Source organism: Hippoglossus hippoglossus, chromosome 19 (assembly GCF_009819705.1).
Source record: "Hippoglossus hippoglossus isolate fHipHip1 chromosome 19, fHipHip1.pri, whole genome shotgun sequence".
NCBI lineage: Eukaryota > Metazoa > Chordata > Actinopteri > Pleuronectiformes > Pleuronectidae > Hippoglossus > Hippoglossus hippoglossus.
Window position 1 is genome coordinate 1700817 of NC_047169.1, and position 16782 is coordinate 1717598.

At 44.6% G+C, this 16782-nt stretch overlaps 1 protein-coding gene across 10 annotated transcripts in view; it reads right to left on the bottom strand.

The window, feature by feature from the left end:
* Positions 1-15043, bottom strand: part of LOC117752532 (SRC kinase signaling inhibitor 1-like) — a 69387-nt gene extending 54344 nt beyond the window's left edge. For 4 of the 10 annotated variants that reach the window (XM_034569911.1, XM_034569914.1, XM_034569915.1 and 1 more), the window contains exon 1: positions 11131-11384. In XM_034569911.1, the coding sequence (XP_034425802.1) occupies positions 11131-11152 (22 nt within the window). In that variant the 5' untranslated portion in view covers positions 11153-11384. Of the gene's footprint in view, positions 1-7097; positions 7122-11092; positions 11385-15023 lie in introns of those variants that run through there. The other 6 variants (XM_034569913.1, XM_034569921.1, XM_034569919.1 and 3 more) reach the window with 4 other exon arrangements.
* Positions 15044-16782: the final 1739 nt, after the last annotated feature.

The window sequence follows — 16782 nt, forward strand, 5'->3', positions numbered from 1 at the left end:
CGAGGCGACATCTTCAGATTCACTTCCTGTGAGTAACAGTCCAAAACGTAAAGGGTATTTACTGTGATGAAAGAGTTCAGAGAGGACGTCTGCAGACGCGTGAAACCCAGAGTCACTGTACAACTATTTAAAAAGAGACAATCAGCACAGAAGCAAAGATGCAACTTGAGAATTGTGGATGTTTTTGCTCAGACTGACTGTTGCTGCCGCTCCTCTTTTCAGCCTCTGTCTCAAACACTTGGTTTTATCGAAGTTGTCGGATTGAACTTGTGTCTTGTGATTGGGAGCCTTGCAGCAACAGGAGGTCGACACCGACATTAAACACTTTCAGACTTTCAGACCTTTCAGTTTCGAGGGGGTCTGGGCTTCGGCTCGGTTTCATTTGCGACTCTTTCCAGAGACAGAATGTGTTTGTAGGTAGAATCATTTCTACCCTGGATTCTCAGTTCATCGTCTACGGTCGGCAGCAGCAGAGAGAACCGATGATGTTCAGTTAGTTTCCTCCGGCTGGATTTACACATCCATCTGCATGTGTCCTTTTCCGTAACGCGAGGAAGAATTTCCTCCTCTTCCACTCAAGACGCCGCCGATTCCTAATTTAGATGGAGTGTGTTCCTCCCCACCCACGCGCCCAGGCCCTGGCTGTGTGTATCCATGATGCAACAGCGCTCCGGCACGTCGAACCCCTCGTCTCCCCGTGATGGCTGCGGGGGGGAGACGCGAGGCCGGCGGATTATGAGCGTGTCAAATTGGCAGAATGTATTAGCGTCACACCGACCACCGTCATATTTACCCCCACTAGTCAATTATCAAGATAGATAGCTGAAACAGATAATAGCCCACGATGGCGCCTGGACCCATTTTCTGCTTAGTGGACAGAGAGAGATGAGGGGAAGGGGAAGGAGAGGAAGCATTAGAGATGTTGTGATACTTCCAGCACAGCCAGAATCTGATCGGGTCGACCGAGATAGACGGAGGGAGAGGTACCAAATAAAAGGAGCCCTGTGTTATTGCAGGCGAGGAGCCCGGGTGGCAGAAATATGGAGGGAGAGGCACACTTGTCATCCCAATGAAATCATTCTCCAAGGCTGCTGAGGAAAGCGAGAGCTGCACAGAGACGACGGCCGTGTGCGTGTGTGCGTGTGTGTGTGTGTGTGTGTGCGTGCGTGTGCGTGTGTGCGTGTGTGTGTGTGTGTGAGACAAGCCAGAAAGAGACAGAAAAGTCTGACCATAAATAAAAAAAAAACTGTTTGCCGATTAAATCTTGTTTTGCTTTCGGGCGTCTTTTCTCTGTCATCCTCTTAAATCTGCGTCTTCTTCTCTCGACAACAAAAACACGACCGTCACAAACACTCAGTGATTTAAAAATAAGCAGACGCACAAATCTGTGCTACACGTTGAACAGATTTCACTCCAGAGCAACTCAGAAGGTCCAAAAAGGTGAAAACGCCACGACTGCGGCTATTGATTGTGATCATGTGACGTGCAACATTCATACTTCAACTAATAATCACCACATTACAAGTCCATTACAATGCATTTTGGGTAATCGGATCGCAGTCAGAGCTCGACCACGTGTGTGCAGGTGTAAACGCAGCCATGATGTGACCACACTGAACACGACAGAGCGGTTGCAGTTTGTACATAAACACAGAATTTAAAGGGGATGAGGAGAAGACAACAGTGAATTGATGGAAGGATGAAGGCCACCAGATAAAGGTGCTTGAAGAAAACCTGCTCCACAGTTTACGTGACCTCAGACAACGACACAAGGTGCATGAGCAAGATAACACACGAGTGGCTGAAGTCTGAGACCAGCTAGAACATCTGGGGACGGACCTGAAGACAGATGTTAACAGATGTTTCCCATCCAGACTGAGTCTAAGAGGATCTGATCAGGATCCACATGGCGATGAGCGGCCATGTGATCCTTTTATAATGAAACCCCCGATAAAGAGGTCTGGAGACTTTCTGAAGACGCTGCATCTTTATCAGCTTTTAATGAAAGAAGTTCTTCATGAAACTTTTCTTCTATGTCACGCAGCTCCGCTACAATAATGAAATAATTTCCACCTCCTCGTCTCGCTCCTCGTTTCAGATAGACCATTATCCCAGTGAACGCAGGCTTTTCATTTGAGAGCGATCTGGGTTTCTGAAGGACCATTCTGTATAATCAGCAAATGAGCAGCTTGTTAAAACGTCGCAATTTACTCGTCAACGCGGCGTTTGTTGCGTTTGCTTCCAGAGGACACGTGTCGGAGCTGTCACGGCAGCTTAAGAGATAACAAAGAGCAGGAGACGGAGGCCGTCACGTAGCCGAAGCTCACACACGCTCAGCTCATAAAAACACCGTTAACAAGCAGACGCCTGCTTAGACACACACATTCTAAACCTCAGAAAGTCTGTTTTATGTATAAAAACACATTTTCTAATTATACAATAAGAGAAATGAAACATTTTCCCAAACGACAGAAAACCAGGGGAAGGTTTAAAGTCACGAAAACTCATGTTTCTGTTAAAAGGTAGGAACTAAGTTTACAGGTTGTTGTGTCTACCCAGGTCACTTAGGGAGGAGCACACAAAAACGTGTTGCACCAGTCATGTGTCACTTTATTCAAAGATGGACGACGCGACAGCTCCACAAGTGAAGCCAAATCATCTTTATCACCCCCTGGTGGTTGGCTGCAGTATAGGTCATAAACCCTGCCTCCTCCATGTTAGTGAATGAGACAGGAAACAAACTAAAAAGTGACCCTAGTGTTTGTCGAGATTGAATCCTGTCCTTACATTTCCCATAATGCATTTCACTTCTCCTTTTCCTTACAAACCTCCACGATCGAGGTGACACGACTGAGCAGAACCCCCCCGTGACGAGTGAACTGACTTTGACGTGTAAAATGTCGTTTGACGCCTCGTCAGGGAAACGTTAGATCTGTGCGATGTCGGACTTTGACTCGTGTGAAGCTGATAACAGTAAAGAGGCTTCATCCTGTTTAGCCGACAGGTCACTGACTCACCGACTCACCGACTCACTGGGAACTAACTGTAATGAGCCGGTTTCATGTTATTGGTTGGACCCGAGCTTTCTCTTTTATAAGGTCAAAATGAGTTAAAGTCTATCAACCTTTAATAGACTCTTCTCTCAGTTTACTGGTCTGGAATAAAGAGATTATTATCTTTTTTTAAACTGACGCTGCTGAAACCATCTCTTCTCCACAGTGAATTCATCAAATAGTTTTTCCTCTCGACAGAAAACAGAATTCCCTCCTGAACTTTAAAGTTTCCTCTGAAGCTGCTTCGTGGTTCCCAGTTGTTTGTTGAAGTTTCAGCTCGTCGTTCCCAGTATAAAAACACACATGTTCCAGCACGTTTTAACTGGTGTGCTGGTTTTTTTCATGGTGCATGAAAGCATGGAGCTCAGAGTCCTGTGTGTGAGCTCTTCAGACGCCCTAGGGGAGACATGGCCATGGGGATGTGGATTTTGAGTGCGAGCGAGGTTACTTCAAGGTTTCCCTGCTGCCGTCACTCATCCTGGGATTTCTCGTGCACAGGGAAACAGACTCAGACTAAATTTGACAACTTTCCCTGAAAGACTGAATCGCAGATATTCATCTGCAGGTTTTTCTTCCTTTCGTTTTGTCCTTGATGAAGTAGATTTCTATCTGAGCGACAGAGAGCAGACGATCAGGCGGCATCACGGTCACACCTCAGCTTCCTGTCGCAGGTCAAACCTCGGTGACGGAGCAGAGCGGCGGCCTTTGTGTCTCTGTGTCGTCACGGTGACGACAAATCCATCACGTCTGCAGATTCATCAGAGAGAGATCTGATTGAGCTGCAGACGCCAGACACGGTTTCACATATTCCACATTTAACAAGATTCCTGCTCATATTAAATAATCGGAATCTGATTTTAGGTCTTAAATGTCTTAAATATATTGAAATACTACAAAGTGAGTCATGATTATATTAATGTTTAGACCAACAAATGCGTGAATACACACATTTAAGATCACAGGCTTCTGTCTTTAGAGCCGGATGAGACGGAAATATATGAAGTTTGAGACGTGGATATTCTCTCCTCAGCTACTTCTCCTGAAGTGTCAGTAATTCCGACTCTGATATTCCTTCATATCAAAAGATCTTAAATTTCATTCATTATGGTGAAAAGGTCTGAAACCTGACTCGTATATCAGCAGCTGAGACACCACTCGGGGCTTTTAGCTCTTGTATTTTCTTATATTTGCTTAAATTAGTTGAGTTAATAGTCGTGGACGAGGAGATTTCTGAGTGGAATCGACTTCAGACATTAAAGCGAGTTGAGCTTTGTGACCCAGTTTGTGTTGAGTTTTTCTAAAAACCCTGCAGCCAAATGAAATATGATTTTTGGGACCAGTCCAACGTGTCCAGAGTCGTCAGATGTCAGAGAGAATAATAATGAGCAGACGGAGGAGAACTTAACCTTAAAGGGCCAGTGTCAGGAAACATCTATGTTTCAGGTTGAATCCTGTGTCCCTGTGGGAACTCTTCATTTATCTCTGGTTATAAAAAACAACATCATCATATTTTACATCCAAATCCACGGTTTAATGACTCGTCCTGCATCCAATCAGAGAGCTGCAATCTTAACTTCCCTGTGACTGTAAATTCTGACAGTTAACGACCGGCAGACAAGGACGGACATCGTCTCATTCATCGGCTGACGTCCTCTGAACTGCTGGTTACTGTCCACTCTGCCACCAGGGGGCGTGATGCACAATCAGTTGGTCCACGTCCCATCTGCTAACATGGCAGAGACCTATACTGCAAACAGCCACCAGGGGATAATTCTGTAGATTTGGCTTCACTGTCATGTCGACCATCTTTATTTACAGCCTGGTTTTATGGTTTTTGGAAATAAAACAGGTTTCTGGTTAATATTTGACAGTTTAATAGTTTAATCGATGTTGAATCATCATCATCGGTGTCTAAAAGTCACCGGAGCCTTTTAGTGGATTATTAATGATCGATAATGGACTTTAAGTGCAAACGTAGGGAGATGATTCACCGAGTTACCTTCGTCACGTCTCACCACTTTGACTCTTTATTCATTTACTGAAGCTTCAGGCTAAAGCAACACGTTCATCAGGTTCTGGCTCCAGACTCGGTTCACTGGTCGATTCCCGTCGACCTCTGTCCGACGACCTCGACTGATCACAAAGCAGAAGCAGAACATTCGCTGGAACAACCTTCACGGAAAATGTTGATATTTTAAAGTGTAAATTTAAATAAAAACGTATTTAGTCTGGCTAGTATGTCGTGTTTTATAATGTTAGTTTGTTTTTTACTATTTTGTTACTTTATTTTTCCACGTACTTTACTATATTCAACTTAATTGACCTTTTACTTTCTTATAATTGATTTAGAACTTTTTTCATTTGTTGCTTTTATCCATCTTAACTTTATTTTATTCAATCTATGGCAGTGTCGGGGGTGCACGTGCACGAAGGTTTCAGATTCCAAGACCGATCCACGGACTAAAACGTGAAAGACGACTTCTACGAGAGAGAAAAGTGCGTTGATGCCACAACTGCAGCTGAAGACGTCTGCGTGGACGAGAAAAACGTGACGGACCGTAGTGCAGTACAGCACAGAGCTCAATAGTTAAATATGGTTTTATGAGGAGGGTGACAATTATTTTGATTGATTATGAAACTGTGGCAGGACAAATTAGAACATGACGGACAAACACAGTCCAGATAATGTGAAAGTGATTCCTCTGCCAGCGTCACGTCCACGCCCACGCCCACGTCCACGCCCACGCCCACGTCCACGCCCTCTCCTACAGCTCAGGGTCGTGTACTGCACTGATCTATTATGTTTCTATTGGTCAATGATAAGTGAAGTCAGGCTGAATAAGTAGAAGTGGTGTGGGAGGGGGTGTCGTCTGGTACCTGCTCTTTATGGCCACAAACTGTCAGTCGGAGGAGAAAAATGGGAACGACTGCGACCGAGGAAAAACCCAACGTGACGCAGTTTGTAATTAAGCTGATTTATTAGAGAAAAGCAGGCGGCGGCTCCTCTCGGCTTTATTCCCCCATTTTTCTTGTGCTTTGTGTCGAGCGTCTGGAGGCAGCAAAACTAAAACTCTGATGACACAAACATAAAAGCTGCTTCTCCTGCTTTTTAACGTCAGATCTGGGTTTTTTTTATGTCTTTTTCACCTCGTTCTCTCCGAGCTGATCACACGTCGTCTGTCTTCGTACAGACAGGACGTGTCTGTGAAGTTACACAACTCTGGAGTAACGGCAGTCGTTTCAAACAATAACCAACAGATACTAGAGTGAGAATGATGAACTGATGTGGTTTGTCAGTGGTCGATGTTCACAGAGCAGATTAAAACAGATAATTAATGTCGATAGGTTTTATTTTTTGCATCTAATAGAAAACAAGCATTTAATAAGAACTTCAATGAACATTTAACCCTTATTACCAACATGGAGGTTACGTTTTCACCCCTGCCTGTCTGATTCCGTTTGTTGTGTTTGTCTTGCCCAAGGACACTTCGGTGCCATGGGCTCGAACCACCGTCGTTGTGGTTAGTGGACGACCCGCTCTACCCCCTGAGTTACAGCCGCCCAGTGGAGAAAAACTTTTACTGAAACGTGTGACGACATTTTTGTTTACGGGCCTTGTGAGTTCAGGTATAAGTCGACATCTTCACGATTATTTGGTCGATAAATCTGTCTCCTACAAATAATGATCAGCATCTGCATCGTCAGCGTTTGTCAGGGTTTGAATTTGCCAGATGAAATAAGTGTTTTATGATAAAAGATGAACGAGCAGAACAGAAAGTGCAGCAAAACGAGCTGAAGACTTTTAATCACACGTGTCCGTCGACTGTTCCCGTGAGGACGTCAGACGCCACAGCAGCTCAAGTCAGGTCACGAGGACGATAGAGACGGAAACAACAACGTGAGGAGATACTCCATGTTTTTTTAAACTAATCACAACCCACAAGAACAGGAGTGTGTGTGTGTGTGTGTGTGTGTGTGTGTGTGTGTGTGTGTGTGTGTGTGAAGAAGGAAGTGAGCGCGACTCCCCTGATCAGCGTTGCTCACACATCGTGTTCCTCTGCTCCACAGACGGAGGATAAATAAATCAGGTGACATGTGCAGACAAACTGAGAAGATGTTCCAGGGTCAAACTTTACAGAGTCTGAGGAGACGACGCCGAGAATCAACAACGAGGCCGAGAGCTTTTCTCTTTTTCCACGACAATATCGTCCAATGATAAAAACAACTATAAAGCTCATTTCATAATCAATGAAGCTTCTGCATCATCACATCAGAGTCGTATCTGCAGCGACTGAAGCTTGAATAGAAGCTGAATCTCAGAGAAAGAGCCTCTGCTGCACTTGATGGACACGATCACTGTGTCCCAACCGTAATCTGCACATAAAGATGGACGACGCGTCTCCACTGTCCAGGAATGAAGCCAGAAGAAGAGTCTTCATCAGGGAACGTGGAGCCACGGTATCAAGGTGCCACTGCAACCCATTGTGAGTCAGCCTCAGCTGTCAATCATGACCTGTCACCTCGTCTCTATATCAAATTAAAATGTCATCATAAATAAATGTGCCTGATTTTCAATGAATTATTTTCAAAATGTCGACATAAAACTCACAATGTTAGAGAGAAATACAAAATGTTAGATCTGCCCCCTGAACCACATCTGAACCAGACTTTAACAGATTCTCCATAACTTCCTGTTTTTACCAGAAACATGTAAATAGGAAGAATCAAGTCAGTCATGACCGCTCATTCAGTTTTTATATTTCACTTGCTGATCAACTTCCTGCAGCTGCAGAAGCTGAATCCGTCAGCAGCTTCATTTATATTCATGTGTCAGAGACGCTCGTGATAAATGTTGTAGCGACGACTCGTCTGTCAGTTAAAGCTTCATCACGTTAACAACCTCACGGTGTCACAGGCTGAACTCAGCTTTGTTACTTTCACAGCCCGGAACCAAATTTCTTGAAAATGTGGTTTTGCTTCATAAAAAGACGTCAAAGAGCAAAAGATGAGAGTCTGAGGAGCAGCAGCTCAGGTGGGAGCGGTCGCCCCCGAGTCGGCTCAGCCTCACCTGGCGGCTCCGAGGCAACGCATCAATCAGCCCTGTGATGTTCACGCCCTCTGCTGCTTCCTCCTCCCTCTCTCTTCCTCTCTTCCTCTCCCTCACTTCCTCCTCCCTCTCTCTTCCTCTCTTCCTCTCCCTCACTTCCTCTCTTCCTCTCCCTCACTTCCTCTCCCTCCCTCTTCCATCTCCTTCCAGATGTCAACAAGTTTGATCAGGCTGACGTGGGAAAACGCAGCTCGGCTCCCTGACAGATCGTCTACCCCGTCTCTTCTGCTTCTCCTTCGCTCCCCAGTCGCTTGTGATTCCAACAAGCTTGATCTGCTACACACCACCGCCATCACCGCCGCCGCCACCCACCCGCCCCCTGGGGAGCCGGGGAGGGCTCCGGCGTGTCATTGAGGTGACATGACTCACACAGTCATGCAGCACAAAGGGATAAGTTTGGATATGTTCAAGGACGTTTTTACAAAAACGCTCAGTTCAGGTTTAATCCTCTCAGCGATTTCCGAGCGAGACGGCGTGCAGGATGTGACAGGCCCTCGCATCCGGTGAGTTTTAAAGATAGCTGGTGTTTTCTTTAACAATCCGTCTCCCGCCGCGTTCAAGAGCTCGACAGTCGTCTTCCTCCGACACGTTCGAGTGTCGCAGGAAGACGACGAGGTTCAGATGTAAATCATTTCTGATTAAACCTCCATCTTACGTGTCATCATTCCATCTGAACGACGGGAGGCGAAGCAGCTGCTTTTAAATGATAATGAACGTTCAACAATACCTGACAACACTGGGAATATTTCCCAGAATCCTCAGAGTCTCCAACACTGGTTAAAAATAGAAAAATAGAATCCGACATGACCTAAATTAAGATTTTAACGTAACAAGGTGGAGCCTGGCTGAGAGCTTGAGGACACGCCCACCTACACCTGTCAATCAAACCCTCTCCATGCCCCAGTGGAACCATGATGTACAAACTGAACATCACAAGAAACTCGAGATGAGACATAAACTCCTGAGGAAAATGTTTCCTGACGTTATGAAGTGAGAAGTTGAGTCACTTTCTCATAGACTTCTATAGAAACTACCAGTGGAGTCGCCCCCTGGTGGTTAACATCCTGATTTATGATCAATCAGTCGCTTTAATTAGTTGAATTAGTCGATGACGACCTGAACAAGTCTCATATTAAACATTTGTTCATGTTCACCTACAAGTCAGTGACTCATCTTATTAAACTAAATCATTTCTTATTCACACTGTTGTTTTCAGACGACCTCGACCATCTGATCTATAAAACTCTGAACTGCTGTTCACGCCTGTAGCTTTAATCTGCCCCCCCGCTCCGCAGAATTAAAAGCACATCGCTGTCGGAGATAAATCGCTTCCTGAATAAATTTTTTGTTGCCAAATGCTCTCTAGCGCCTCCAGGTGTTTCTTTTTTCTATAAAGGGCTGAATCAGGGGCTTTTAAAAATAAACACCTGCTGGAGTTTCCAGGACGTCGATGCCTTCAGGAGGCAGCGAACAATCCCACATGCACCAGGGAGAACATTTTATTTATTTACTCCTGGTGAGGATTCACCCTCCAGAAAAACAGATGCTCACGTCTGTGACTGGGATTTAAATATAGAAACTGCAGGTGTAAAAAAAAAAAAAATTATGAAAGGACATAAGGAAATATTTCCCCTGCTTCGGTATTTGAAAAATAAAATCTTACAGTGAATATGTGGACGATGTAAATTATTTTTTTCTTTTCTTTATTCCAGCGTGATCGTGAAGTTTAAAGATTTATTGTTTTGGGGACAGAAAACTGCCAAATCGATGTTCGGCATCATTAACGATCAATAATTGGAAAATAATTGGAATTTTTTTTTTTTTTTTGAATCCCTGACATGACCTAAATTAACATATTAAAGAACAGACATACAAACATAAAATAATGATTTTAAATGATATAAAACTGCAGAACCATGGCTCCCGTTTGTTGCTATTCAACGATCGGCCAGTAGGGCAGACGATTTATTCCAAATCGTGAATAAATGTCGAACACACCCACAACGAGGGGCGGGGCAATATTTATTTCATCATCACTACACCTGACTTTCTATTGGTTGAGTTTTTTGATGCACAAAAAAATGCAAGAGCAGAAAAAAATGAATCCAAGATGTTTTTGCGCAGCGTGAGAAGAAGAACTGAAGCTGTGAGACAGAAAATCTGAGAGCATTATTTTCACTAAATCTAAACGTGAAATCCTGCCCTGAAGCGGAAAGAGCCCACTCTGGAATTAAATTAGGAAAGAACCAGATATTAAATCAGTTTGTCTCTGCAGCCGAGCGTCCTCAGCTGTATTTTTAAACCCCTGCGTTCACATCCAGCTAATCTCTTTCTAACTGGCAGCGTTGTCTCCACCACAGTTTCCAATCGCTCCCTCTATGAAAATCCATCAATAGCGTCTTTCAGGCTCTGCCCCAGATGTCGACCTCCGAGCGCCACAGCATCAACAGTCTCCTCCGCACAGGCAGTAAACAAGCGTCGCTGCCAGAAGCAGCCGACGGCAGCGCACAGCCGCTGCCCGACTCCTCTCAGCCGCCGCCGCCGCGTCCCGTCGCAGCTGAAATGCATTTCTAATGGGTTTCAAACCAGCTGCAGAACTTAACACAGGAGGCAGAGACTCGAACCTGGAGCTTCGTCTCAAAACACACACACACACAACTTGGACGAAGCTTCCACTCAACTGTTCCACATCCTACAAATCACCACCTGCAGCAGAGGGAGGTGAAAAGTGCTGAGCAGCAGAGACGTGAAGTGTAAACTGTGGAAAGTGGTATTGATTCAGTCTCGCAAGGATCATGCAGGCAGAGAAGTGCGGCAAACACAGACAGCACCACACTGAGGAGGAGAGAGGGGTGGGGGGGGTGGAGGTAAACAGCGGTAGTTTCCCAGCATCCCCCAGCGCGTCACAGAAAGCCACTCAAGTTAGAAATACCTGCAACTACAGAATGGACGGAGAGAGAGGAGACATGCCTGGGAAGGAGGAATTGCCCATTCTCCGCCTGGATGCACCCGGTCACTGTCTCTTCCTCTCTTTTATCTTCTTCTTCTTCTTTATCCCTGTAAACCTCTTCTTCTTCTTGTCCTCGTCTTCTCGCTCCCCGTCCTCCCTGGCTCCGGTTCTATCCCTCCCTTCTGTGCGGGTCCATGTCCTGAGGCGCGTGGCGGAGCTGTGTCAGCATGTGTGTGAGGCGAGCGGCCGGACGGGGGGGATGCTCCGACAGTGATGGGTCTGAGTGCAGAGGCGCTCCTCACCACGTCTCCCAGCGACCACTGAATCAACTCATGTTTTATGGATGCGGACCCTCCCCCGTCTCTCTTAAAGGGCCTGCACCACCGATTCCCGTCGCTCTTGATCTCGGCGCCGTCGCCTCCACGCGTTGGAAGTGGATCACGTGCTCCGAGCGTCCGTGGGAATTAACCGAGGCGCGTGTCAGATTCTCAGAGAGGGGTTTGATATTTCTCCCCGAGCAGCTGAGGAGAGAAGAAGAAAGTGAACGCAGACGTTTTCTCTGACAAACTGACGGAGATGAATTATGAACACGAGCAGGAAAAGTGCGGCAACGCAAACACATGTTATGGTGATCCGAGTCGTTTTGTACATGTGATAAAACTAAAAGTACAAGTGCAGCTCCTCTCTGAGTGTGTGTGGCTCAGGTTTTACTCGTGTTGTGGGGACCTACATCTCCTCACACACGTTATGAAGATGAATTAAAAACTCAAGTCCTCAACGTTAATCATTACATTTTAAGATGAGGACATGTTTTAAGGTTTAGGTTAAAGTTAAGGGTTGAGGTTAAGGTAAGGGTTCGGCAAGTAGTAACTATGGTTGAGGTTAAAGATGAGGTTTTGGCTGTCCAGTGTCAACAATGAATGGAAGTCAATGCAAAGTCCTAATAAGGATGTCTGTGTGTGTCTCTGTGTGTGTGTCTCTGTGTGTGTCTCTGTGTGTGTCTCTGTGTGTGTCTGTGTGTGTCTCTGTGTGTGTGTCTCTGTGTGTGTCTCTGTGTGTGTCTGTGTGTGTCTCTGTGTGTGTGTGTGTGTGTGTTTGTATCTGTCAGCAACTTGGGATATTGTCAAAAGTAAATCTTGAACTTGCGGCCGCTGGTAATTGAAACCTGAGATTAAGTCCTTGAATTAATGAGACTGTGTGTGTGTGTGTGTGTGTGTGTGTGTGTGTGTGTGTGTGTGTGTGTGTGTGTTCAATGTCACTGGGCCTGTACATCATTCACACTATGACACCTGATAATAGAATCTCCACAGAGAGAGGGGGGGGGGGGGGGGGGGGGGGGACTGCTGCAGAAACACGACGTTAGAGAAGAAGCTTCAACATTTAGAGAACAAACCGGACAGTAACACTCAGTGTTTGTTTCTCCGTGGCCTGAACTTACCGGCTGCTAAATAAAACATTGTGATAAATTAAAGATGGGACTCGGGGCCCGGAGCGAGCAGCTGCTGAGTGTCTCTGCTCTTTGGCCTCCAGCTACTCTCACTCTGCTGCTCACGCTCGTGTCCTGTACCACAGGTGGAAGCAGGAGAATATCAGAGTGACGTACGCTCGCACCTCGGTCTCAGAAAAAACGAGACTCGGATGATCACAAACTCAAAAACCTGACAGAAGAACGACTCCGTGGGAACCAACAGGTTTACACACATTTCTCATTGTTGTATTGACACGTGTGTTTGGACAGAAGCTAAATTGATATGTCTGGAACGAGTCTATTCCCTGCTCGGCCCCTTTCTGTGGGTGGTCCGATAATTAAAACACCAAGTCACAGCTCAGCAGAAAACTATGAGACCCTGAAGAGAGACGAGGGGAAAGAGGTGAAGAGGTGAAGAGGAAACAGGAAGTTCACTTCTTAACTTTAAATTCAGTTTTCATACATTTTAACTTCATCAAGAGTGGATCTCCATATTTAAAAAGACGAGAGGATAACTTCATAGAGCCCTGTCCAGCCCAGAGGACGAGGACAGGTGACAAGTGGACGGGCCGACGGGCCGAGTGATTGACAGAATAAGACGAGAAACAGACAGTACAAAGACGGAGGGAATAAATACAGAGCAAGAAACGTTGGAGACGAGGATGACAGGATAATTACAGATTCATGGATTCATCTGACCGGTGACAGCGGCAGCAGCTGCGTCTGGTCAGAGGAGCTGAATAATGAATCAGGAGGCAGCTCCGGTTTCAGCCTCGTACACAAACATCACACGGAGCCGCAGCAATTAGCAGCAGACACAGAGGGAAGGACAGGTGCAGGGAACGTCGGGAAAAACAACGTGGGGCGTTTCTGGACGTCGCCAGATGTCGGAGCGAGAGACAGAGTCGTGCACGGACTCTCTGAGGGTTCAGGGGCAAGAATAAAGAAGGAGGCACCTCAACTGTTCACCACATACATTAAAGCAACATACGTGCCTGAAACCTGCATTCTCTCTCAGACCAGCAGGGGGCGACTCCACTGGTTGTTTATGTCTCAGTCTCTAGTTTCAAGTCTTCTTCATTTTGTGAGAGAAGCTCCGAGCAGCTCGTTTGTTTTCTGGAGTGATGCTGGTTTTACTCGTTTTCCTGACGTCCTCATGTATTTTCCAGTTTTTCAGCTGAAGCAGTCGTCGATGTGTTTTTCTTGGTGAACCAGATGTAACTGAACCGGTTTATGAGTGAACACAAATTCTATAAAAGATGAGAGGAAAGTTGTTTGTGCAGCAGGGAGCCGCCATGTTGCATCAGGCAGCGTCTCGTGAGAGTGGAGATGAGGGGGGGGGGGGGGTGCTGGGAGTTTATCTCCAGGCACTGATCCGTCAAAAGGTCAAAAACTCAAATATGGTCTAAAAAAACAACTTTTCGTTGCAAACAATAAATCTAAAGCTGCTAATGATCCGAAAATTATTCCCCATCGTGTGATCAGCGACACCAGAAAATGACAACATGCATAATTGAGAAATCTCTGCGTCGGACGATAGACACGATCTGAAGTTTAGGAATCCGTGGGTTTACATCCTCTAGTTTCACAGTAAATGTGTAAAACAGCTGGACAGATGTGGCAGATAAAATCCAAGATGATTTGTTCTGTAGTGTCAGTGAAGTCACAGCTTGATAGTTTTAATTAGTTTGACAAAAGCCTTGATCTCCTGCTGAAACAACATGAATCCAAACTGAACCACAAAGACGTAAAAGCTTTAAACTCGTCATCACTTTGTTCTTCGCTCAGGATGAAAGGAGCGACAGCGGCTCGAGCTGCTGCTTCGCTGCCGTCAAACACTTTCTGTTTGTCACTGGTTCGGCTTTTTTAATTGAGCCGCTCTATTTTTAGATCTCACAGCAATCGCAAACTTTGGCCGGGTGTGAATTATCAAGCTGAAGAAGTGGGTCAGGTAAACACTCGTCTGATTCTAATCAGCTTCAGCAGCGAGAGGACGGTTTTTCTGCCGGACGTCTGTCTGAGAAACGATGATTCGAAAAGACAAGGAAGAGACGCAGGAGGAGTTTCGCTCCTTTCACACGTTATATATAAAAACTATGATCAATAAGAGCTGACGACAGAAAACAAGGAACTGGATGCTTCAGAAATAATGAGAAATAACGAGGTTTAGTTTAAAGTTTTGTATTCTTAAAGTTTTTTAAAAGGGAAAGCAAAAGATACATGAACATAAAAATATTCATAAATGTGCCTATGATTCATTGTATGTTATTTCATTTTTATTGTACGTTACGTGAAGGTCACAAAGAAAAGATGGAGCCGAGCTGAGGCGTCTAATTCCTCATTAAACATGAGGGAATCAACCATCGACACAAAAACACAAATCCCCACTCACAGTGTTTGTATGTAGTCGAGTACGTACTTCACGTACTTGTGCGATGTACTTACAGTAATCATCATGTTTCCCACGTGTTCTCAGTGAGCGACGCTGCAGAGGAACGTTCTTCTTCTTCTTCTTCAGGTTCCTGTTGAGAAACATTCATCAGTTTATTCAATTAACTCATTAAAGCATCGATTATAGAAAAATCAGATAATAAAATATACAACTACTCTGAAACAGGCCGTGAGAAGATTCTGATGTAAATACTATTCTCCCTGTTTTTACATTTTCTGAGCACATCCTCAGAAATTATTATTAGTATTATTATTATAGCTGTAATAATGAATTCAGTTGGAAAAAACATGTTAATTCACTGTATGACAGGAAGTTCAAAGGAGCACGTGAAGACACATTTAGTCGATTAATCAATAAAACATCATCAGATTATTGAATCTGAAGTGAAATAAAATCCTCTTCCTCTGAATCTGAATCTGAACAGGAAGCGACTCAGATGTTAAATCATCAGAAACACAAACATCAGAATAAACAAGAGACACAAACCTGTAAACATCCTGTTTGATGTTCGTCTTTCATCCATAACAAACAAACAAACAAACAATCAGCGTCTCCACTTCCTGACTCTTTGATCCTCAGATGTTTGGACCTGTTTGTAAACACTTTGTGGTTCTGACGGGTTCCACGTGCTCTGGTGACGGCGGCCATCTTGTTTTCCATCAGTGTCTCCTGCTCAGGTGAGGGGTGTTTGATTCACGTCCCTCTGGTGGACACCCGGGCGGTGCTTCACGCTTTTTGTTTAAACTTTGTTCTACTAAGATGTTTGTGTTGTTGTATTTATTTAACAGAGCATCATTGATTTGAATGAGGATGAAAAATCGTCACATTTTATTTATTTATGAGTTAAAAATATTATCTCTAGTGACTAATGTAATCTAACTATACACTATTTTATTTATATATTTATGTGTTTAAATCGACATTTGGGAAATTTATATTTATTAATTTTAAGTGCTACTTAACTACTTAACTCATAGATAATAAAGAAATAAAACAGTCAGAATAAAACAGAGCTCAGTGATGTGTTTAATGTGAATAATGATGGAATATAAATTCAATAAAAAATATATACATAAGATATATAACTACATAGGTTGAGGTAAAAAAAACCCTGAAAGACTTTTTATTTGGACCAATAATAGAAATATTCCTGCTCCTCCGTCTTCTGTAGAACTCCGATGAGTCGGTGCAGAGGAGGGTCTCACATCCTCGGTGGTAAATCTAATCAGACGTCTCTTCAGAGCCTCGCTGACCCCCCCCTCTGTCTTCCTCACCCCTTCATTTACCTGCCCATCTAGGCCAGCACGGGGAAAAAAAAATTTGTTACCATGGCAACCCCTCCTCCAAGAGTGGGTCAGAGCTCGGAGAAATCGGCTCTCCAGCTCGATGCAGCCTCAGCGTGGAGCTCGTCCAGCAGACGCTCTGCCAGGACGCCAGTGACCCCGAGGCCCACTTTCATGCTCCGGCACCAGAGGCGACGCCAGGACCCCGGCCAGATTGATTTATTTATTTATTTATTTATTTCGCTCGTCTAGTTTGGGGCTGATAAAGGTTTTAAAATAACTGAATTTAAATCAGAGCAGCTGCAGCAGCCGTCTGCAGAGGAGAGAACCAGAATGTTCAAATGAATATGTTCTATTAACAAGCAGTTTAAAATAAAAAATACTCAAAGTAGAAGTACCTTAAAAGTACTTAGATTATTGATATAATCGGCTCCATTTTGACAGGAATCGACATTAAAGAATATTGTTT